The sequence below is a fragment of the Natrix helvetica genome (assembly GCF_964273705.1).
Source record: "Natrix helvetica genome assembly, chromosome: 3".
Taxonomy (NCBI): Eukaryota; Metazoa; Chordata; class Lepidosauria; order Squamata; family Natricidae; genus Natrix; species Natrix helvetica.
The window spans coordinates 52,070,806-52,095,226 of NC_138549.1; the positions used below are offsets into that span (position 1 = coordinate 52,070,806).

At 39.0% G+C, this 24,421-nt stretch overlaps 2 protein-coding genes across 3 annotated transcripts in view; one reads left to right on the plus strand and one right to left on the minus strand.

Annotated features, from left to right (window-relative positions):
* Nucleotides 1-2,827: 2,827 nt before the first annotated feature.
* Nucleotides 2,828-22,847, minus strand: APOO (apolipoprotein O). The gene is made up of 8 exons (XM_081946255.1): nucleotides 22,617-22,847; nucleotides 16,565-16,675; nucleotides 14,425-14,544; nucleotides 14,039-14,093; nucleotides 12,074-12,169; nucleotides 10,515-10,606; nucleotides 8,663-8,770; nucleotides 2,828-3,138 (listed from the first exon to the last, which is right to left on the minus strand). The coding sequence occupies exons 1-8, from the start codon at nucleotides 22,722-22,724 to the stop codon at nucleotides 3,130-3,132; spliced, it is 699 nt and encodes a 232-aa protein (XP_081802381.1). The 5' UTR covers nucleotides 22,725-22,847; the 3' UTR covers nucleotides 2,828-3,129.
* Nucleotides 22,798-24,421, plus strand: part of LOC309388698 (uncharacterized protein CXorf58 homolog) — a 78,142-nt gene continuing 76,518 nt past the window's right edge. For both annotated transcript variants that reach the window (XM_081946257.1, XM_081946256.1), the window contains exon 1: nucleotides 22,798-22,937. In XM_081946257.1, coding sequence (XP_081802383.1) covers nucleotides 22,873-22,937 — 65 coding nt within the window. In that variant the 5' untranslated portion in view covers nucleotides 22,798-22,872. The remainder of the gene's footprint in view (nucleotides 22,938-24,421) is intronic.

A 24,421-nucleotide genomic window follows, 5' to 3' on the forward strand; every position in this document is an offset into this window, starting at 1 on the left:
TCTATTTTCAAAACAGGCCTATTTTATACCATGCAGGAGTATACCATTAGCAAAACGATTGGCTGGGATGTTTCTCCAACACATCTACCACTTGCATGGGGTACCTCGCTGCATCATTTTGGATAGGGAGGTGCAATTTCATTAGAACATGTTCTCGGGTTTTATTTTAATTTTCGCTTCTTGAGGATATGCTGTTTGGAAAAGCCGTCGATTCCAAGACCTCATTAGTTCAGGGTGAAATTTCCCCTGACACTGTGCAATGTGTGCTGCCATGAAAATGAGACCAGGAAATCCCCCTGGACTCCTTCAGCAAGTGGCAAGCCCCAGTAGAACTTGGAATTGCAATGGATTTTATAGTTGAGTTCCCAGAAAATGGGGGAAACACCATAATCTGGACAATAATAGATTTATTTTCCAAGCAAGTCCACTTTATTGCTTGCTCTGGACTGCCTTCAGCAAAGAAGCTAGCTAAGCTATTTGTCGAACACATCTACCACCTGCACGGAGTACCCCAGGGAATCATCTCTGGCCAAGGAGTCCAAATTTAGAATAGAATAGAATAACAGAATTGGAAGGAACCTTGAAGGTCTTCTAGTCCAACCATCTGAGTATGAACGGTGCGGCGGAACAAGTGAACACAATGGTGGAACAATATATATGTTGCTATGTGAATTACCAACAAGAAAATTGGTCCAATCTATTACCATTTGCAGAAGTGGCTTACAACAATGCAATGCATAGCAGCACCAGACTGACTCCTTTCCAAGTTACCAGTGGCATGGCATTTGTCCCCAAGTCTGAACTGCCCAGAGAACCCCTCCCCTCTTCAATGTCTTTAACAGAGTGGATAGATTCTCTGAAAAGGGGGTGGAAAAATAGTAAAAAGGCGCTAACAGACACGGCAGAAGAGTATAAGAAGCAGGCAGACAAGCACTGTTCTCTTCAACTCCCATTTTGGGGGGAAGATAAAGTTTTCCTATCAACCAAATACATACGGTTGAGGCTGCCTAGCAAAAAACCAGGTTTGGGGGTCTGTTTCCAATAGTGAAAATAATTAATCAGTGCCAGTTCAGCTTAGCCTCCTCCGCATCTTAGCGAAAATGCATCCTGTTTTTCATTGCAGTCTGCTAAAACCAGCCCTTGAGTCTAGATTAAGACCTTAGACCCAGCCACCTCCGCCTCCTCCTATAAGTGGTGCAAGGAGAAACTCATTATGAAGTTAAGAAAATTTTAGATTCTAGATTGTATAGGGGCCATTTGCAGTATTTAGTTCATTGGAAAGGGTACCCTTTGTCTGAAGTTACATGGCTTAAAAGTTGGGATGTGAAAGCAGGTAGATTAGTTAAGCAATTCCATGACAAATACCTGTCAAGCCAAAGGGTGCCCCTGAGGGGGGTGTAGAGGTGGTTAATGGGATATTTAACTCCCTGCATTACTCTCATTACAGGATACATTTTTCTGCTGAGGGAGGGCAGGCTGTCAAACCTGGAAGCCATCTTTTACCTTTGGGACTTCAAGACTGCCACATTTTCTACTGTGGGAAAATGGGAGGGGGGAATTGTACAGAATGTGGATGATATATAGTCCAAATAACATTCTTTCTCAGAAAGTCAAAGCCATCTTGCTCTGCAGCTGCGATGAGGTGACTGGGAGGCATTTCCAGTTTTGGATGGCGCCTGATTGGATTATGTGATGGACATGTGGGTGCTGGGCAGGAACTTGAACTTTCTTTTGGGTGGGGAAAACCTGGAAACTTTCAGATTCGGGTTTTCCCAGATGTGCCAATATGACATCTCTAATAAAATGGAAATTTGAGGAAACTCAAGCCTTGGAGTCTTCTTTTGTTAGGGGTGTTACTTGGAACCCTGACAGCCCGCTTTTTTCAACTTTTAATCCCATCAGAGATATTTCATGCAAATAGCTATAAGCACTTCAAATTTTATCTGTCATCCCCATTCTAGGGTTGGATATTTGGATTTCTATACTGCACAATTTTTTTATTGATGTCCAAAAATAAATCATTAGTTATGCTATAATTAGTTCCTACCAGTTGAACATTCTAATCTATACTCAATTGTGCATTCAAGCAAGAAAAAAATGCTTAAAGGAGAGTTTTGTTCCCATCAGTCTAGAGAAGCAAGCTCACAGATGCGCCATTATATACCATATTTTTGGGAATATGAAATACACCTTTCCCCCACCTAAAAGTGGGTGAAAATTTGGGTATGTCTTATAGATTGAATATGGGCATTTTTGGCCTCCTGAATCCTCAGCACGTCATGTTTTTGCCCTCCCCATCCCACAGAAGCAATGTTCCACATGTTCCGGTTTTTCCCCAAAACAGGCCCATTTTTGGGCTCCCAAGCCCTCTGTGTGTCATGTTTTCGCCCTTCCAGGTCCCCAGCAGGACTTTGCACGTCAAAAACAGGCATATTTTTGGTGAAAAAGGGACATGCGGAGCACTGCAGTGCTTCTGGGGGCCGGGGAGGGCAAAAACACGACATGTGGAAGCCAAAAACTATTTTTTTCTTGTTTTCCTCCATAAATTTAGTCCTCCTTATAGTCCAGTGCATCTTATAGATTAAAAAATATGGTACTTCCCATTGACTTTTGTTATCCAGAAGAAATTAATTTGCAGAGGAAAGGAAAAATTCAGACAACCTATTGTAATTTTTATTTTTTTTACCCCTACCAACTTTGACAAGACAGATTACCTTTGTTATTTACCAAAAATGTTATTCATTTTCTCTTAACTTTCTATATAAATGCTAGTAAAATAGCACAATGTAATTAATAGAAGAAAAACAAAGAGATAAATGTTTTTTCAATATTCATTTTAATTAAGTCTACAAACAGTGACAAGAGACGAAGAAGTTTTGACATTAATTTGCAGTCTAATCTTAAACAGTTATGTAGCATTACATCTCATTAAATTTAATTAAACTTATTTCTTTACAAGTATTGCTTAGGAAATCAGAGAGAGACTCAGGTCTCGAAGGAGCTTAAGATAATCATGCAGAACTTTGACCATAAGCCCAAAGCTGGCAGAACACAATCATAGTATTTCTTATTCGACAGTTTTAAGCCAATCTTTCCAAAGCAAAGACAGTGGCAAACCATGTTCAATCTTCACAGATTCTGTAATTTAAAAAAAAGTGTTGATTTCCATGTTTTCTATCCATCTATATTCAAAAGAATAATGATATGTTAGATTATCTTGAAGTACATCCTCACCATCCCTGTTCTAGGATATTCAAATATGGTTTATAGTAATCTGGAATGCAACAAATCTTTTACATCTTTATACATTCACAGAAATCAACTGGCAAAAGTTAAATTCTGACTTAATAGAAAAATGTGAGAGAATTATTCAGGAGCAGTATGAAGAAATCTATGCTTTTCTGTACTGTTTTCCAACTGAAACAAAGCCCTAGTTTCACATTGATGGATGGAAGGAAGTATTTCAATTGTTCCTTTAGACCTGTATTATTTTAATTACTCAGAATATTTCGGGCACATGGGAAGTAAAGATACAGTTTCAATATGGAAAAAAGAAAGCCCATCACTGCTTCTTAGAAAAAAGTAAGGTTGAATAAGGTCAGCAGAACAACTAGAGTGGCTAATTCTATAAGCAAAAATGAAGGAAGTGGGTTGATAGAGTGGATTGTGATACATAATGCATAGAATAAAAATGAACTAGAGAAACATAGCCATATCATCTACAAGGAATACAAATGAAAATGTTTTCCTAAATATGTAAATACAGAGTTAAATAAATGGTTTTATATTTTTGTGTTTTTACTGCTTGTTTGCCTTGTATTTAGACTCTGGAGCAGTTATTTGTCTGCGAGCCTTTAGGTTTGACCTTTAGAGATACGGTAGTACCCTTGAGACTTTCTGAGTGTACCGTCTCAAAAGAATAGTACCAGATTCCTATTTGATGTTAAAGAGACACACATTGGTATTTTGAATAATCTGTAAATATCATTACCCCATGGATAGAAGTTTTTTGTTTGTTTACAATAGCAAGAATTATTAATTGCATGGATGGCAACATAGGAAACATATGTTGGATCAGTTTCTTCTCCAAGTTGTTCAATGTATTTTTTCCAACTGGCATCAGCTAGTTCTCTGTCTGAAAGGTATTTTTCCTGGAGAAGCCAAAGTATGATTTCTCCCATTGAACAGCATAGCAGAATTTATATTCTAATTCTTATTTTAAAAGTTAAGTCTTTACAGCAGGGGTGTCAAATTCAAGGCTGCGGGCCAAATCCGGCCCATGAGATACTTAAATCTGGCCTGTGGGGCTGGCCTGGAAATATCAAAGGACAAGCATGCAGTGCTTCTGCTGGCCAAAGCAGGCCACATGCTCCCCACCCTCCCACAGCCCGTTTTTGGCCTCCTCAATCTCCTGCAGCATTCTGCCGGCCCAAAATGGGCCGTGCAGAGGCCTTGTGAGACTTCCATGAGGCCCGTTTTTGGCTGGCTGAGTGCTGCTAAAGGCCATAACGGGCGAAAACGAAGCACAGGTGGCCACATGTGCCCCACACACCCCATTTTAACTGGCAAAGTGCTGCAGGAGGCTGTAAACGGGGCAGAAGGGGCCATCCCATCTCTTCCTGCTGGCCCACGGAGAACTACAATGCTGATCCAGCCCTCAAAGAAATCCAGTTTTACATCCCTGCTTTACAGAGTTATAGTTATCATTGTAATTTTAAAAAACTGTGCATGTTACCATGTCTTTGAAATTATCAGAAAAGATAACTTCAGCAATAAAACACAGTTAATGGTTTTTAAAGTAACCCTCTTGGCATGTTTGCTTTCTCAGCATATTTAAAAATAAATAAAATTTAATCTAACTTTACTGAATATTTTTTAAAACACTTTTTCTAAAATCCAATCAAACAAACAAGGCAAACAATGGACATTAAGTTTTAAAAAGTCAGCAATAAGAAAACAAGCCTAACTACCAATCTCACTCTGAGTTTGCATATTTCTTTACTTTCTTCCTAGCAGGTTTGCATATTTCTTCTCTTTTTTCCTAGCAAGGTTGTCAAGGAGGATTCAACTTTACATGAATCGTAGCATACCATTCTGTAAATTATAATGCACTGTGATATATTGGTTTAGAACTGTATCTATTTGACTACAGAGAGCCAGGTTCAAGTTTGCTCTCAATCATCTTGAGCTCCTGACCAAAAGGCAGGATATACTGTAAATGTAATAATTCAAGTGAATATGATGGCCAAATCTGAAAAACGTATTCTCAACTACTGTATCCATAGTTTATAAACGTTGTTAGGAGGGCAGCATGTTTAACAACGGTCATTAAATGGAAAATTTTAAACTGCTAATAGCTATGGTGAAAAAATGGAGGGGGGAAGTTATTTATTTACTTAAATGATTTATAGAGCCACACTTTCACAGCAATTATTCTGGGCAACATACAAAGTTTAAAACCTTTGTAACAATATAACCCCATGGTATCTTGGTTAAATAATAACCCTCCCTACAAAAGCCAGATCACCATCAAAGGTCACTGAACTACCTAGCCCAAATGCATAGGGAATTGCGCAAGAAGAATTCAGCATGTTTAAATGTATTCTATTTAGACTATTTTCATCTATTCCAATTGTTCATAGGTCTTAATTGTTGCTCTACTAATATTATAAAACACCTCAAATAATTTCTTTTAACTAGATAGTATTATGATTTAGTATATACTTTCTGTACGCAAAGTGGACAGTTTCTGGTCAACTAAAATTGCTGATCTATATATAGTGGATTAGTTTGATTTGGCGTGTGTATTAAATTATTCCACTTGTTAATTAGAATATTAGAACAATTTGGAGCAGAATTCAGAAATATTTATTTTTATTCTGTTTCTGATTAATTGTTAGAATAAAAATAAATATTTCTGAATTCTGCTCCAAATTGTTCTAAAAATGTTCTAATTAACAAGTGGAATGACAGCACTAAGTGGACCTTTATTCTGTCACTGGTATTCCTTATAAAGAGTACAATTTTAACACTACAATTTTGTCCTAAGAACAGTATATGCTTGCTTTTTTTTACCTGTTCAACAAGTAGTAATGGAGTATTTTATTTTACTGCTCTTTCTTCTTGTACTTTCAGGTCTTTATCACTTTCTGTATCGGACTTCATGAACAAGGACATTTTAAAAAAATACCGATTGAAGTTATTTAGAAACAAAGTTAATTGACAGATAACCAAGAAAGAAAGTCTTACAAAATTACCTCCTGAAATATTTAGAAATATTTAACATCTCAGATTCTATATGTTCATGTTAAGATGGTAGCTAATTTTTATTTCTCCTAAGCATGCATTTTGGAATATTTGAGAAAAAACTGTTATGTGGGCTTGGATTTTTTGGGCGGAACATAAAGTGACTCCTTTGATTATGTAACTTTGCCTATGGACAAAAAAATATATTTTGAGATAAATCGTCAGATATCTGAGTAAATGAGATACTTAGATTAAAAAACAAGATAGTATTGCGTATTAAAAGGAAAGTGTCTGCATCTATTTTAGTAATAAAATGGGAGTTAGCAAACTTTTCAGATTACATATTGATCACACTGATTTATTTCATTTTAATCTCAGGAGATATGGGGGTATTGCTCTGGAGACTAATACATGTCACTCATAGAAAAAAACATAAACCTAGTACAAAGTCCCTGTCCAACCCAACCCACTCTGATGCAGTTCCATAGAAAATGTAAAGAAAAATCCAGTTATCTCTTCCGGTTTCTGGCACGCGCACGCGGCACTCAGTGCTGAAAAGGTTCGCCAACACTCCGCTAGATAGGCTCAAGATCCAAATGGATTTTCACAGATTTGAACACTGGGCCCTAACTAAAAAAAATGAAATTCAATGTAGAGAAAAGTAAACTTACACTTTTTACACTTAGGCAAGAAAAACAAAAAGTACACATATAGACTAGGAGAAACCATGCTTAATAGCAATAAATGTGAAAGGGATCTTGGAGTCTTAGTGGACAACCAATTAAATATGAGCCAACAGAGTGCAGTGGCAGCCAAAAAAAAGCCAAGGCAATCAGTGGTGGGATTCAAAAAATGTTACTACCGATTCTGTGGGCGTGGCTTGGTGGATGTAGCGTGGCTTGGTAGGTGTGGCAGAGGAAGGATACTGCAATATCCCCATTCCCTTCCCACTCCTGGGGGAAGGTTACTGCAAAATCCCTATTACTTCCCCACCCTACTAACCTGCTTTCCAGCTCCGTTCTTCTGTTCAGGGCAACAAAAGATCAGCTGGGAGGCAGCGGGGGCGGAGCCAGCCTATTTGCCGGTTCTCCAAACTACTCAAAATTTCAGAACTAGCTGAATACCACCTCTGAATGCAATCCTAGGTTGCATTAACAGAGGGATTCAATCAAAATCATGTGAGATGCTAATACCACTCTATAAAGCCTTAATAAGACCACATCTGGAATACTGCATCCAGTTTTGCTCACCATACTATGAAAGAGATGCTGAGACTCTAGAAAGAGTACAGAGAAGAGCAACAAGGATGATTAGGGAACTGGAGGCTAAAACATGAAGAACGGTTGCAGGAAATGGGCATGGCTAGTCTAGTGAAGAGAAGTACCAGTGGTGACATGATAATAATGTTCCAATATTTGAGGGGCTGTCACAGAGAGGAGGAGGTCAACCTATTTTCAAAAGCAACTGAAGGCCAGACAAGGAATAATGGATGAAACTGATCAAGGAGAGATTTAACCTAGAAATAAGGAGAAATTTTCTGGCAGTGAGAACATTCAACCGATGGAACAGCTTGCTTTCAGAAGTTGTGGGTGTTACGTCACTGGAAGCTTTCAAGAAGAGACTGGACAGCCATCTGTCAGAAATGGTATAGGGCAGGGTTGACAAGCTTTTTGAGCACCGAATGCCGAAACGGGAGCACGTGGGGGAGTGCCAGAAACCAAAAGAGCAGCTCCCTGGCGCACTCGCGTGGGAACTCTGGAAAAGCAGTTAACTTCCAGTACATGTCCCATAGGTTTACCATCATGGTTATAGCATATGCTGCTTGGGCAGGGGGTTAAACTAAATGACCTACAAGGTCCCTTACAACTCTATTATTCTGTTATACATTGGCAACATAAACTTTATCATGTCCTCTTCTGGCTTAGAGAGACTAGCAAGACAAAAATTTAAAGATTTATGATTTCTACTAAGATTTATCTCGAATTGTAATGATCAACTAATACAGAGTAAATAAAGCTCATGTTCTATAGTTGCTATAATATACAACTGCCATTAGTAAATCCAGCATAGGCAATGGCAAGGGAGTTGTAGTCCAAAGCATACTGACGTTATCTAAACATTTGCCACTCACGCAGCCCCATTCCAAATGGGCTGCAGCGTAGTTTTGGGCCAAGACCCAGGGTTGAGGACCCCTACCCTAATAGATCTCCAGGCCAAATGGCAGAGTCAGGTCTTCAGGCTTTACCTAAATATTACTGAAGCTTGTGGAACAAGCATATAATAGCTTGTGTTTATCCCTGCATAGCTTTTATAACTATAATATAAGAACAAATAAGCAGAAATAAGAAGTACATGCCAAATCAAAACAAAAAAGCCAAGAACCACCAAAACAAACTCATCATCTCAAATACCATACCTTGCTACTTGCTTTTGCAGACTTTTCCTTTTTTGAACTATCTTTCCAAAGAGATTCTAGGTTTATATATGCTTGTAGACTCCAGTCATAGAGGCGAAGGCCAGTTACCTTTCAAAAACCAGTGATATGATGATAGTCATCTTAAGAGGTATACTTTGGCTTTATCAAGTTCAAGAAATAGTACATTTCTAAGTAGGTAAGTAGTATAATAAATCATGATATTAAGATAAAAAGCTATAATTATAAAGTAAACAAGACAGCAAGAAATAGCTGCTATTTTATTCAACTTATATGAAGATACCTTGATCATATACAAACACTGATATTCCCATTATACAACATTTTCAATTTCTCCAGTGCCACCATAAAAGTGAATTTATAGGTCAGCCACAAGTATTGCTCAGTATGACTTTTTCATAATATAAATAAAGTATATAGTTGAGGTTTATTTGGAAAAGGCAGCACAAAACAAAAAAGCACGACTATCTTACCAAATTTGAAATAAACTACAAATAGAAATCTTGCTTTAAATTATTGCTTACAAAAACAAAGAGAAATTCCTGTGCCTATTTTACATAGCAGCATCTTGCACTTAATCCCATGTTGACAAACAGTATTTCCAGAAAGCTTTTGAGGTGCCTCAAATCTGTATAGAGAAGGGGACTATTTTCCCCTTGTGTAAACACCCTTACATGTCCAAGCTATGATTCAATAGAAAGCATATTACTGAGTTACAAAATGTGAACAGACATAGCTAAAACTATGATTTAGAGAAGTGTGAGAGTTGACAGAAACAGATGGAAAAATGAAAATCATTTCACATTTAAAAGAATGTACTTTCAGGAATGTCTGGAGAGGGAATGGAATTGGAATGCCAAGACTCTGCAGATTGTGAGACCCTGTTGCCAACCCCAAGATCATGCTGCGCAGGTGTCTGAACGATGCAGATCGTTCTCATAACAAAAGGAACTGATTTAATTGGATAATGCAATGAACTGAATGGCCAAAGAGGAAAAGCAAGTTTAACTCTGTGGGTTTACAGAGCTGGTTTTGTTTCTTCTGTGTCAAAACTGCCAATGTAGTGTATTCAATAAAGTTTTACTTTTTGGGAGGAACAATGTCCCAGGAGTTCTTTTTTTGAATTTGCTAGCTGGACAGCTGACAATATACAGCTTTGTTCCATGATTCAGTATTTAGCATTGGAAAATATTGTACTATCTCAAATTATATTGAAGAAAGGTTGGCTATACAGTGCTAAAGTATTTTTTTAGCTGCAACTGATTAAGTAGACAAACTTTATAGGCATTCCATAAAATTAATACACAAAGCTGCTACAACTTGATATTCCAATATTTGCATTGTTTCATGAGCAACGCTATCAAGCTATTTATGCAAGCTTAATTTTAGCATTTATAAAATAAAAACCAATTTTTATTCAGTTATGTAAAAAAATCTGTCTTCAACATTAGTAAAAGGAAAACATAACTGATGAGAAAAGAAACTACAGGAACCCACAAAGTTTTTTCATAAGAGGCTCTGTAGAAAAAAATAGTGATATTAAATATGTGCTAATAAAAACATTTGGTCTCCTGGATTATTAATTTTAGTAAAAAAAATAGACTTGCAAATCCCTAAGATCTCCTTAACTGATATACTGGGATAAACAACAAATAATGATGGACTGAGACTAAGTAGACTCAACTATGTTTGTATGTGTATGTACCCAGGCATATTCACTCATGTCTATATTTACACTATATTTACTCAACACTTTAGACTAAATATTTAAATGAAATTACAAGATTTCAAGAAATATAAGGGTACATAAATAAGGATTATTTTCAATAATTACCTTGGCAACAGCAACTGTTTGCTGTGGATAGTAGACAGCAATACCAATCCCCACGAAGCTTATTGGATACACCAATCTTTTAATTTTAGAACCTATTCCATAGAAGAAATGTTACTTCTAATGTGTGATATACTGAATAAGATGAAATTAAAAGGGCTTACTTACTTACTTAGAGTACGGGATACAATGTCAGGGAAACCTACAAATGCTACACACAATGCAATCCTGAAAGCCTAAATTGCTAGTTCATTCTGTTTAGTGCTTGCGTGCCTATCCTTGGTACACCACAAGGGACAAACTAGTTTATACTAGCTGACTAGTGGTGTTCAGGTTGCTGACTCTTCCAGGCTCCTCTGCTGATGACACCAGCAGAGGAACCTGGAGCTATGTCCAGAGCCAGCTTCCCCTCATCACACACACAAATGTAGCTAGGTTTTTCCTATCACAGTGGTATCCATTTATCTACTTGCAATATTGCATGCTTTTAAGTTGCTAGGTGGCTAGGGGCTGGGGAGGAAGCGATAGAAGCTCACTCTGCCTCACAGAGCTGGGCTTGAACCGCCAGTGTGCAGACCATTTCTGGCCAGCAGTTCCAGCGTCATTAAGCCACTGCATCATAGTGTTCCCAAAAGGGCAGATTCTCAGCCAGATGAATTTGGTAATAAGTAGGTTGGGGAAAGTATGTTAAATGATGACAATTAGATATAAAGATATAGGAAAACAGGATAGTGAAGAGCAAAGGAATACTAAACGCTGTAGCAAGATGATGCAAGCCTGGCTTTGGTCATTGAAAGACCTTACCCACATATTATTAATTTATAATTCAGTCTCCAAATTCTAAAACATCTTGAAAAGTACATATTGTCTAGCCACATAGATTGATTCAACAAGTGATAAAGACTTGCTCTAGTAATTAAATGCTGTTTATGACTAACCAGTGCTTATACTGTGTCATTATTCATTTATCAATCTAGCCCAGAATGATGTCTGATTAATAGCAGACAAGGTTTAATCAGGATTCTTTTCTACCTCTACTTCATCTACTAGAGACTAAAAACTTATACCATATACAACATGTACCTTATAGCTAAGCCATGATCTTTAACATACGAATTCAGCAACAATATGAACACAATGCTTACTTGTGGTGTATGTCTATTATATATATAGTAATTGATGGCTTTAAAAGAGGATCATGATTTATGTAATGTTTATTCTGTACAAGATTATGTATATTCTCACTGTATAAAAAGGAGTCATTAAATGCATAATCATCATGTTCCTTAATGGAATTTACTTTTGAATTGGTACAACTGTTGGTTTGTAATAGGTATTTTTACACCTGTATTATACATAGTCTTCTTGTCTGAAACATGTTGAGCGTATTCCAAATAAACTCTTAACACTGATGTGTTTAAATTTTTATTTGTAATTTAATGATGGTAACACTCTGGTTGAGCATCACAGTATCAATTAATTGTATATTGCAGTTTAGGTTCTGCCTTGATGAAAGAGAAAATGGACACCAACATTTGAACAAACATTGAAAACAAACATACCTCTTGCCAAGAACAATCCAACAATACCAGCAAAACCTATAACACCAAGCCTTGGATAAAATCCTGGAGATGGAGCTTTGATGATTTCATAACTCTCTTTTAAAAAAAACAGTATTACATTACCTATTTATAATTATTTACTAGAGCATTTAAAGATTATTCCAGACTTTAAATGATTATTTTTATGTTTCCATTATCAATAACTAATTACAAAATTAGAAATACATTTGATATATTGATATCGAATATAATAAAGGTATATTAATTAGAAATATATTTGCATGGTGTCCTTGTGACAATTTGTTGATAGGTTAAACTAAGAAACAATGACTGACTAAGAAGTATCAATCAACTTTTATGTTTAATTGGGATTTGAATCAGGTACACCTGCCATAGTCAAATATTAACAGTTGGTTCTTTGGTTTTCCCTGTTCTTTACTGTTGCCACTGTTCATTGGTAATTAGCATATCAAGATCCATTTCCCAGGTTAGCATTACATTTGAAATATAAGTGTATGGGGTTGGGGTTATTTATTTATTTATTTTAAAAGCTGTTTGTTCTCTTGGAATTTCCTCAAGTTTAGACTGGATTTAAAAAAAAATGTAATTAAAATGTAATTTAATTTTTTTGCATTCAGATTAAGACATTTAAAATTTTGACCAAGTTTTAGACTTTTTACTAGATTGACATACTTTATCATACAAGTAAATACAGTATGTTATATATTACTTTCTTGAAAACCCTTCCTATTCAATGTATGCTCTGTGAGAGGAGGAAGGTTAAGGAATAAGACATTGCTTGAAGAAATTGTGTGCTTTTTTTACTGCATCCTCTCAGAGTGGTGAGATCAGAGAGTAAAGGATTTTAAAGAGAGTAAGGTATTTGCATAGTGTGCCCGTTTTAGGCTGTCAATGCAATTTATTCCTTTTGATGTGTGGAAGAGCAAATAGTTTACTCTCTTGTAATCCCTTCCTCTTCAATCTCCCCACTTTGAAGGAGAAAATAACACAAATCAGGCATAGGACAATGCATATTGCCATACATATGTAATACGTAAATGAAGATCACTGATTGAGGGACATTACAAAAGTCAAATTGTCTTAAATTGGCTATAAAGTTTATTTTCAGCCCCATCATAATTCTGAATGGTTGCTGAATCAGTAATTGGTAAGCAAGGATTATCCGTACTTGCTGAAATGTACGGAGGAGCCTGTAGATTACTAACTTCTCTGTTAAAACAGTTTCAAATGGTAACTCAAGAAATGGATGTTCAGCAAGGATTACCTATATCATGGAATTCTTAAGAATTTTTCCTTATCACTCACCTCCAACCCTCATGTTATTAAAGTGGCCTAAACATATTTTTTGCTCAAAAAGCAACCTAATGAAATTATCTGAAAGAATGTTATGGCCTGTTATAATTAGTCAATAGGAAAATATATGCCAGGTGAATGTTAAAAGAAGAGAGAGAGAAAGAGAGGTATTGGGTTCTGGAACTGTTCAAGCAGACATTAAATAGCATTTTTTAAAGATACTAGAGTCGGGAATGACTAGCACATATGTGCGAGGGGAAACTTTACCTTTACCTTTACCTTTAAAGATGCTTTGGTTTGAATTTCTACACAGAGCACAGGGTTTGTACTCTGGATCCCAAATGGTATTTTCAACTATACAAACATTAATTTACTTTCACTATGAATGCCTATGTCTAAACCAAATTTAGATATCTGAAGTCTAATTATAGAAAATATGTTCCAAATAATCTTTTTAAGTCTCCTTCTACTCTTATCAGAAGGGTGGCATGTGACCTTATTCATAAAACAATCATAGTTAGCGGGAATGTAAGCAGATTGAATAATGAAGTTACAGTACTTTAAAAATATGTACAGGAACACCAGCACCTAACAGTATATTATAGTATTTCCAAAATGCGTATAGTCTAATTTCTGGAAACATGCTCTCACCTTTAACATATTCACAGGCCTTTTCTACCTTAGGCATAGCATTCCCAGTACAGTCCTAAAGAGGGCAAAGTTGAAATAACCATTAGTATGTTAAAAGATTGCAGCATTTCTTCCAAAGCAACTTAAGTATGGGATATTTCTTGCTCTTCCCAGTGTAAACCACAGGCCCTGGCATTTTTAATCCAACCCTGATTAAATTTGTGAGGTCCGACAAGATTGGCTACCACCAAAATAACTGAGTTGACAAAGTAATAACACTGAAATTACTGTGTTTATAGTTTAGATTGCAAGAGAAAAGATTCTACTCATACAATTTCTGCAATAAAAGCTACATGCTTATACCAATTATTCACTCCTTGGGATGGTAACAAAATTGAATGCTATACCTGAACCCAAGCTGCATATGGCGCCAAAGATTGCCGCAGATGAGAAATAGTTTCTTCCAATTGTGACTCTGTTTCTTCCACATACTTTGATTTTGGTGATGGATTCGTATAGAGCGAAAGCTGTAAATAGAAGTAAATAGTTACTACTTATGTTTTAATACCATGTTTCCCTGAAAATATGACCCACCCCAAAAGTACAACCTAACCTGATTTGTGGGGGAGGTAATATAAGGCCAATCCCAAAAATAAGCCCGTGAAGGGGTAGGCATGGCCAGCACAGGAGGCAGCCCTTCCCTTTCCCGTCACCTCCTTACCCTTACCTTTATTTTGATTTTTATACCGCCCCCTCTCCCCAAAGGGACTCGGGGCGGTGTACAGTCAAATGAAATAGATAAAATGGACTACAAACATGCAAACATAAAAACATAGAAGAGGAGGCAATACAACACTGTACAGGTAAAGCAGATAAAAACAGATCAACAATCCTAAAAAATACCCAATTAAAATTACCCAGTTAAAATATATCTGCCAAGAGGTATAATAAGGTTATGAATGGTCCAGGCCGGCTAAACGGAACAGGTGAGTCTTCAGTTTTCGTCGAAAGGAGAGAAAGTCGGTGGAACCTCATGGAGGCTTGGCCCCTTAATTGCGGCCTGCGGATCAGTTGCACCAGCGGGGGCCAGGCAACCTGGCCCAGATCTCTGGAGCACTTCTCCAGTCGCCGGCCTGCCAGGGCCCCCTTCGCCAATGGTCGTACTGCCCTGCACAAGCTTCATGACAGTCCTGCAGCAGGATGGAGATTTCCCCTTCCTCCTTTGCACCCCAAAGCCCTGTCTTCCTTGGCTGCTGAACCCCCTGCCTGCACCCCTCTCACTGAAGCAAGACACTCAATTCAATACCGGTATTAACCGTGCAGGCCTCCCAGTGCAACGCTCTGCCATAGCTTTGGAGCAAACCGCCTTCTTCCCTGTGCAGGGAAGTACATCCCCAAAAGCCTTTCATCAAAGCCTTCAGCCTTGCAATCCTGGGATATGCATCTGTGCAGGGCTCCCAAGAAAAGAACGCGCTGTGTGTGTTTTTGTGTGTGTGTGTGTGTGTGTGTTTTCTCTCTCTCTCTCTCTCTCTCTCTCTCTCTCTCTCTCTCTCACTCACACACACACACAAAGAGACAATTGATTGCTTGAACTGCTGTGCACTTTTCACCCAGAGGGAGATGAAGTGGGCAAAAAGTGTTTGGGTGCCTGACAGGCGCTGGCCTGCATTGTCAAGTGTTTGGGCTGCGAGCGCTGGCCTGCACATTTACTCAGTGCTGCAGGAACCAGGCTACAGCTATGCTGAGCCTGGTACTTTTAGGGCCCTGGCCCTTGTGGCTGCTGCAGCACTCATGATTGTTTGGCGAGGCAAGCATGTGACTGCCCCTTGTCACCTGTAGTGGCTCTGCAGCCACCTCACTTTCTGCTAGGCCCATCCTACCACCAAGCGCCGGTTGCTACCCAGCAGCCTCCATTACCTTCCACTGGAGCTACCCCACACACAGCTGGCATGAGAGCTGCAGCACCCACCTGGGCTGTAGCCTGGCACCTGCAACACCAAGTAGGTGTTCAGGCTGGCGCTCAATAGCCCAAAGGGCACCCCTTCCAGCCGGGGTTCTGTGTCCAGACAGGGAGCGGTTCCCAGGACCGCCTGATTCTCAACCAGCCAGCAGCATGGTGGAAGGGGGCTTCCTGCCCACCTGAAAGAGAGGCTGGGTTGCATAAAAGGGCTTTCACCTCCAATACCCTCTCAAGCACTGGGCTGCGGGCTCCACCCCAGGGAGCCTCAATCAGGGCCAAGCTCTCAGCACGCCCTGGCCTCCACCCACCAGGAGGGCAAACAGCCCCCGCGAGGCCAGCAGCAGCCCAAAAGAAAATAAGAGCACGTCTTATTTTCGGGGAAACATAGTAAGTGTGTATTGGGGAGTTCTCCACATGGGATATTCTGCTACATAAACCACAACGAGGCAGCATTACAACACTGCAATGTACCTTCATAAAAAAGAATAACTTCATTAAAAAATAATAAATCTAATTTATAAATCTACATTCTGAAATTAGATAATGATTAAATAAGAAAATCACTTAGAGAAAAGATAGATTCATACCTCATCAACTTTTAATAGGTTCTTTTTGGAGGATTTATTCCCAGCAGAATCAGCATATATGTGTACAGCAAACAAGCTTAAGCTACCAGGTGCAGCAATCAACTGCCTTATCTAAATATAATAAAAATGCGGATAATTCATATGCACCAATGGAATTGAACTGATACATATTTGCAATTCAAACATGAATTAAGCAAAGTTATTGTCACGAGTCTGCACAGTTTTAGCAAAGTAGAAACGGAAGGATGCATATAAATACACAAAAGCACATTTTTGAGTCTCAATACGGCTGTTTCTTGAATCTCCTATATTTGGCATGTAATACCATGTTTTCCCAAAAATGAGACCTGGTCTTACTTGGGGGGGAGGGGGGGCTTGAAAATAAGCATTCAAGCTTATTTTCAGGGAGGTTTTATTTTTTTTAAATACAGGAGATGGCGAGAGCAAGGGGTGACAGGAGTGACAGCACAGCTCCCACTGGCCCTGCCCTCTCCATCCCATTGTCTGCTTGCCCGTGGCTGAAATGGGCCAAGCTCTTGGCCTGCCCCAGCCTCCACCTGCCCTGCCTGCTGGCCCAGCTGCTGCTAGGACACTTCTTGGCCACAGCACCTTGCAAGAAATCTTCGCCCACCTGGCAGGATAGATGGAGGCTGAGAACTTGACAGTGGGACAGAGAGGGTGAGGCCAGTGGTAGCTGCCCAGACTTTTCGCCCAGAGGGAGATGAAGCTTTGCCTGTTTGGAAAAGGGATGCTTTGAAACAGAACTAATCACATCCCCTTTGCAAGCACATTAAGCTTTTGAGTCTCTGTCATTTCTGTCCGGGCAAAATGTTTGGTCACCTATGGAGTGCTTGGGAATGGAGCAAATTGCTTTGTCTCCCTCTGGGTGAAAAGTGTGCAGCACAGCCAGGTGGTGGCAGTGGTGATCCCAACGCACCACCCACTCCATCCCACCATCTCTCGGCTTGCCTGTTGGCATGCTGAAGAGCTATCCACACAGGGCAGTGGGATTGTCTGTCTGCCCCATGCCTTTGTTTCCACTTGCTGCTGGTGCCACCATATGAGCCTCCTGCGAGCCTCCCGTGATACAGGCAACCACACAGCATATCTGGATCGTCTGTCTTCTCCCCACCCACCTCTGCCTCACATGCTTGGACTTACTGGTTTTTGCGCTGTGCCAAGGGGCAGGCTATCATGCTGGCCATGCCCTTCCCCCTGGGCTTATTTTGGGGGTAGGGCTTATAGTATATTAGGCCCACCCCTAGAAATCAGGCTTGTTTTTCGGGTGGGTCTCATTTTAGGGGAAACACAGTATATCAAATATGTAAGTTTCTATTTAAGATAGAGTTGAAACCTGTATTATTGGAAGAAAAAAATTCTACAGGAGCCAGGAATGTAAGACAAAGCACTGGGCTGACTGTGTGGGAAAATCCAATGACATTTTTCAAGAAGAGATGTAAACATGTTTTTGAAAAGAATTCATTCACTTGATCAAATTACAAGGTCAGATTTTTATGATCAATTAGTATTTGCTTTAGACACTGTGGCCTAATCTTAGAAACAAGGGAGTGGCAAATGTTTCTTGTACAGCAAGATTAACTTTTATTCAAATGGTTCATCAGGGATAACTCTTCGTTTGGAAGTTCAATGCTTCTACAACTTCCTCAAAAATAGCAGAAGTTTAAAACAGTCAAAACTTGAATGCATACAGCTGTCCTAATATTTCTTGCCATTAACATGTAGAATTCAAAACTCAAAAACAATCACATCACAAATAGATATGTGCAGGTCCCTGTGCAAAAAATACAGGATAGTTTTAAAGTAGCCACAGTGAGCTTTCAAAGGAATGCAGTTACTGTGCAAGACTACTTGTTATTTGGGTATTAAGGACTCAGCTAAAGCAACAGTGATCTGACATAGCTACAAACCAAACAATTTGAAAGGGACGGTATATGTTCTTCCACGGTAAAGGTAAGCCTACTTTAAAAAATAAAATTGCTTATGTATAGATCTCTTTACCACTATACTCTGTATTAATAATGTGAGATGTCAATGGCTCATACTTAATCATGTAAAATTATGAATTATGGAAAACCCAGGCATATACCTGAGAATTTAGTTTTTGCTAACTGAGTTGCTGAATCAAATTTTCAAGGACATAAGGGTCCCAATACAGGCTATTTCCATTTTGTAATTTGAACAGTTCAAATTGATAAAAAATCAATCCATGCAGAAGCAAGAACCAAAATAATATGACATTATAGCTATATTTTCTTAGATTGGACTTTGTTATACAAATGATTTGCTGTCTTAAATTTTGTAATGCTAATACAGGTGGAACTCGAAAAATTAGAATATCGTGCAAAAGTTCATTTATTTCAGTAATGCAACTTAAAATGTGAAACTAATATATGAGATAGACTCATTACATGCAAAGCAAGATAGTTCAAGCCGTGATTTGTCATAATTGTGATGATTATGGCTTACAGCTCTTGAAAACCCCAAATCCACAATCTCAGAAAATTAGAATATTACATGGAATCAATAAAACAAAGATTGTACATACAACAATATCGGACCTCTGAAAAATATAAATATGCATATGTATTCAGTACTTGGTTTAGGCTCCTTTTGCAGCAATTACTGCCTCAATGCCACATGGCATGGAAGCTATCAGCCTGTGGCACTACTGAGGTGTTATGGAAGACCAGGATGCTTCAATAGCAGCCTGCAGCTTTTCTGCATTTTTCGGTCTCATGTCTCTCATCTTTCTCTTGGCAATGCCCCATAGATTCTCTATGGGGTTCAAGTCAGGCAAGTTTGCTGGCCAATCAAGCACAGTAATCCCACGGTCATTGAACCAGGTTTTGGTGCTTTTGGCAGTGTGGCAGGTGCCAAGTCCTGCTGGAAAAAAAAGTCAGCATTCCCATAAAGCTCGTCTGCGGAAGGAAGTATGAAGTGCTCCAAAATCTCCTGGTAGACGGCTGCGTTGACCCTGGACTTAATGAAGCACAGTGGACCAACACCAGCAGATGACATGGCTCCCCAAATCAACACAGACTGTGGAAACTTCACACTGGACTTCAAGCATCTTGCAGTGTGTGCCCCTCCATTCTTCCTCTATACTCTGGATCCTTGGTTTCCAAATGAGATGCAAAAGTTGCTCTCATCAGAAATGAGGACTGGACCACTGAGCAACAGACCAGTCTGTTTTTCTTTAGCCCAGGTAAGACACTTCTGACGTTGTTTGTTGTTCAGGAGGGGCTTGACAAGAGGAATACGACATTTGAAGCCCATGTCCAGGATCTGTCTGTGTGTGGTGGCTCTTGATGCACTGACTCCAGCCTCAGTTCACTCCTTGTGAAAGTTCCCAACACTTTTGAATGGCTTTTTCTTGACAATCCTCTCCAGGCTGCGGTCATCCCTGCTGCTTGTGCAACTTTTCCTTCCACACTTTTCCCTTCCACATAACTTTCTATTAATGTGCTTTGATACAGTACTTTGGGAACATCCAACTTCTTTTGCAATTACATTTTGAGTCTTTCCCTCCTTATGGAGGGTGTCAATGATGGTTTTCTGCACAACTGTCAGGTCAGCAGTCTTTCCCATGATTGTGATTCCTACTGAACCAGACTGAGAGACAATTTAAAGGCTCAGGAACCCTTTGCAGGTGTTATGGCTTAATTAGCTGATTAGAATGGGACACTTTGAGCCTAGAATATTGCACCTTTTCACAATATTCTAATTTTCTGAGATTGTGGATTTGGAGTTTTCATGAGCTATAAGCCATAATCATCACAATTATGACAAATCACGGCTTGAACTATCTCACTTTGCATGTAATGAGTCTATCTCATATATTAGTTTCACCTTTTAAGTTGCATTACTGAAATAAATGAACTTTTGCACAATATTCTAATTTTTCGAGTTCCACCTGTACATGCTGTTCATTAGAGTTGGCCAAAACAAAATTGACATAAATTACGTCACTTTTTTTTACCCAATATCACAATAACAAATATTTTTTTAAAAAAGCCCAATGCATTAATGAAAAAACTCAACAGCAGCACCCCCCCCCCCCAAGTATACTGAATAGCACAACAGGCATATTCAAAGATTTGTCTTTGAAGACTTAAAGTAAAATCCACCCTGATATTTTGAAGGGGCCTGAAGACTTGGTTCTTTATCCAGGCTTTTGATTGGGATGATTGAAGCCTCGTTTTAATTTAGGTAATGTTCTTTTGTTTAAACTTGGTTGGTTATACTGCCATATCTACTTTTTTGGGGGGGAAGTTATATTGTCATGTTTACGTTTTCTATCATTTGTAAACTTCCCAAAGTCTCTGGGAGTTGGGCAGCAGATAAATTTAATAAATAATTACTATATATCCTAATTTTTAAAATGCTACAAATTTCCAATAATAACCAACCTTACAGGATTATTCTTGTGGGGAAAATAGAACATAGTGTATATTCACTGCCTTGAGTTACAAAGTAATAAAGGCGGGCTACGTACCTATCTAATACAGATTGAAATTATGTATTATTTATTTATCTAAAAATTCAACAGTAAAATCAATTACTTGAACAAGTGAAATCTCTAGAATATGTGCAAGCAGGAACTAGATTGCCATCTGTTGGATATCCTTAACTACATTGAGTAGTTAATGTAAGCTGAACTCAATGGTCTCTATTTTATTATTCTATTTTAATAGGGATAAAAAGCTATTAACTGACAGCACAAGATGTTATAATTAAGGAATAAACCAATATGTCCAAATTGTATTATAAATGAACATTCAGCCTGGAGTCTGAAAACAAATTTTCCATTCAATAGTGAAGAGGACATGAATTCTCTTTTACAGGGTTAGTTGACAATATGATTTGAATGTTCATATGGATTAAAAGGTAAAGGTTCCCCTCGCACATATGTGCTAGTCGTTCCCGACTCTAGGGGGCAGTGCTCATTTCCATTTCAAAGCTGAAGAGCCAGTGGTCGGAAGACATCTCTGTGGTCATATGGCCATCATGACTAAACACTGAAGGCTCTGATACCTTCCCACCAAAGGTGGTTTCTATTTTTCTACTTGCATTTTTACATGCTTTCGAACTGCTGGGTTGGCAGAAGTTGGGACAAGTAACGGGAGCTCACTCCCTTACTTGGCACTAGGGATTCGAACCGCCGAACTGCCAACCTTTCTGATCAACAAGTTCAGCGTTTTAGCCACTAAACCATCCCTTCACATGGATTATGAACTGGATTATGAACTGGATTATGTTATTTCTATACCATTACCTGTTGGTATAATTCGTCCATACCAGATTAATATTAAGCTTTGTTAATTGTTGTATTTTTTTAAAATATCTGCTCCTAAGACAAACTGCATTCAAAATAAGAAGTTCCCCTTCTACCATATCTTTCCCCAAATCTATGTCCTCTAGATACGCAACCGTATACTGGCTAGGAACCATGGAAATTGTGACTGAGGACTTCTGGAGGCATTCAGGTTGACAAAAGCATGCATTCATTCAATTGTCTATTTCAATGTTGCGATTAACTTTAAAATACAGCAGCTGAACTAACTTTTTTTAAAAAAATGTGGGTGTTTCAGACTTTTTTCCATTTCATTTTTTGCAACATTTAACATGAGGAAGAGTTTATATTTTGTGACTTTTACTTAATTCTAATAAAGATAACACTTAACTTATATGTTCGGAAATGTTACTTTAGTTTTATCGATCATCTCTTTATTAGACATTGAGCTGTCCATATCTCATTACGCGCTTGTCTTCTTTCTTCTCTCTTACTGTTCCTATTTATTTACTCGGTAACAAATGTTGTCGTTCGAGGCTGGATAAACTGGCACGAGTGCAATATCATGCCCTGTTCACCTAACCTATCTCCAACTAACAAGCAAAAGTCCAAAGAGTAAATACTACTCTACAGTTGATTTCAGAGAGCTCAAAACTGTCTATTGCGTGGAGCGCACCAAAGATAGAGAACGCTATGTCGCCAATTTTGTTCCTGAAAGTACTAAGGAAACTTTCTCACCTTGAACATAGCGGCAAAAATGTTTTCTCCTGATGTGTGGCCAGGGCTGATGACGTAAAAGGTATGCGCTTGATATACGGGTACTGTACTGTAAGAGCCGGCGGACATTACGTGCCACTTAAAAAAAGAACACTAATCAGAGGCGGGTTTTGTCTATCCTGCTTTCTGTTAAGTAGAGCGTCTGGTATCTAGGCAACAGCTAAAAGCGGTTGAACTGGAGACGCTGTGAAAACGGGTCTTCGAGCCAAAGTGCGGTATGATGTGGAACGATACGCCCCTATCGCCTTTCGTCTTAAACGAAAAGGAAAAAGAAAAGCAGAGGTAAAACTTCCCCCCTGTTATTCCAGGAGTTTGACTGTAATATGAGATCGGGTTAGCATAACCAGGTTTTGAACTCTGTTGCGAACGATAACTTGTTCTCTTTGTAGTTTATAAAATCATATAAGCTACATGTTAGTTCTAGCATACTTGCCTAAAATAAAAATCAATAGTCTCTTTTCAGCATGAAAATGTAACTTACTTTGTTGCCTCCAAACTCAGGGATAAGAAGTTGATGCCTAAATCTGAGACACATACGAAGGGGCTTCTTTGCCTAGCTGAAAATATGAATCACCAATATGATTCAGGCAAAGCAAAAAAAAATTAAAGGGGGGGGGGGGGTCAAGTATTTTTATGGAGTACAGAAACTACAGAAACATGACATTTGGTATATAAAATACATTAGAAAGCAAGTCAAACAATAAAAGACATTGATCAATCAATCACAGTAGAGCTGAGAGGGACATTGGAGGTCTTCTAGTTCAATCTCCTGTTCAAGCAGGAGATCCTACATTATTTCAGTCAAGTGACTGTCCAGTCTCTTCTTAAAAACTTCCAGTGATGAAGGACCCACAATTTCTGACAGCAAGCTGTTTCACTGGTTAATTGCCCTCACTGTTAAGAAGTTTCTCCTCAATTCCATGCTGCTTCTCCATGATTTGACATCCATTCTTGTCCTGCCCTTTGGTAAACTGAATCCCTCCTCTTTGTAGCAACCTCATATACTGGAATACTGCTATCATGTCCCCCCCTAGTCCTTTTCTCTAGACTAGCGAAACCCTAATCCTGTTCTTCATATATTTTAGTCTCCAAGCCTTTAATTATCTTAGTAAACAATAGAAAAGGCTGATTCTAGAAAGCATTCCACAAATGGCACATTTGGGTTACATTATTCTTTCCCATCTGGGTTTCTATCAGCCTTAAAACTTGCAAAGGAGATTCCGCTTCCTGTTTCTGGGGACGACGGACATGCTGTCTGCCGTTCGCCGTCTTGGTGCCCCCCTGATTTAGGGGGGGGCACAGGGTGCCTTGTAGGGGCGTCCTGCCGGAGGGGCTGCTTGCTGGAGCTCCCTGGAGCGGGAGCGGCCGCAGGGGGGCTGCCAGCATTGCCCTAGGCACTGGGAGGCATAGGGGGTGCGCAATGCCACGCGCGCCTTCGTCCTCAGGAGATTGGAAGAAACGCTATACGTGAAGGCAACAGCTGAAATGCGGTGAGAGGGGAGTTCCCCCGGGGTCTCCTTTTTTCTTTTCTGAATAAACTTGTAAATAAGGATTAGCAGTTTTCCTAAGACTCTTCGATCCTGGGAAAGTGTTAAGATTGGAGAGGGGGGACTTCCCCCCCTCTCGGAAAAGCGGCTTTATACGATCTCACTCTCAGAGGAGAGAGAGAGAATTGGAAAAAAACTCTTTTGATACTCACTTCTTTCAAGCAATGGGGCAAGGACTTCCTAGAACAATTGCGAAAGAAAGAATCTGAGCTGACTTTA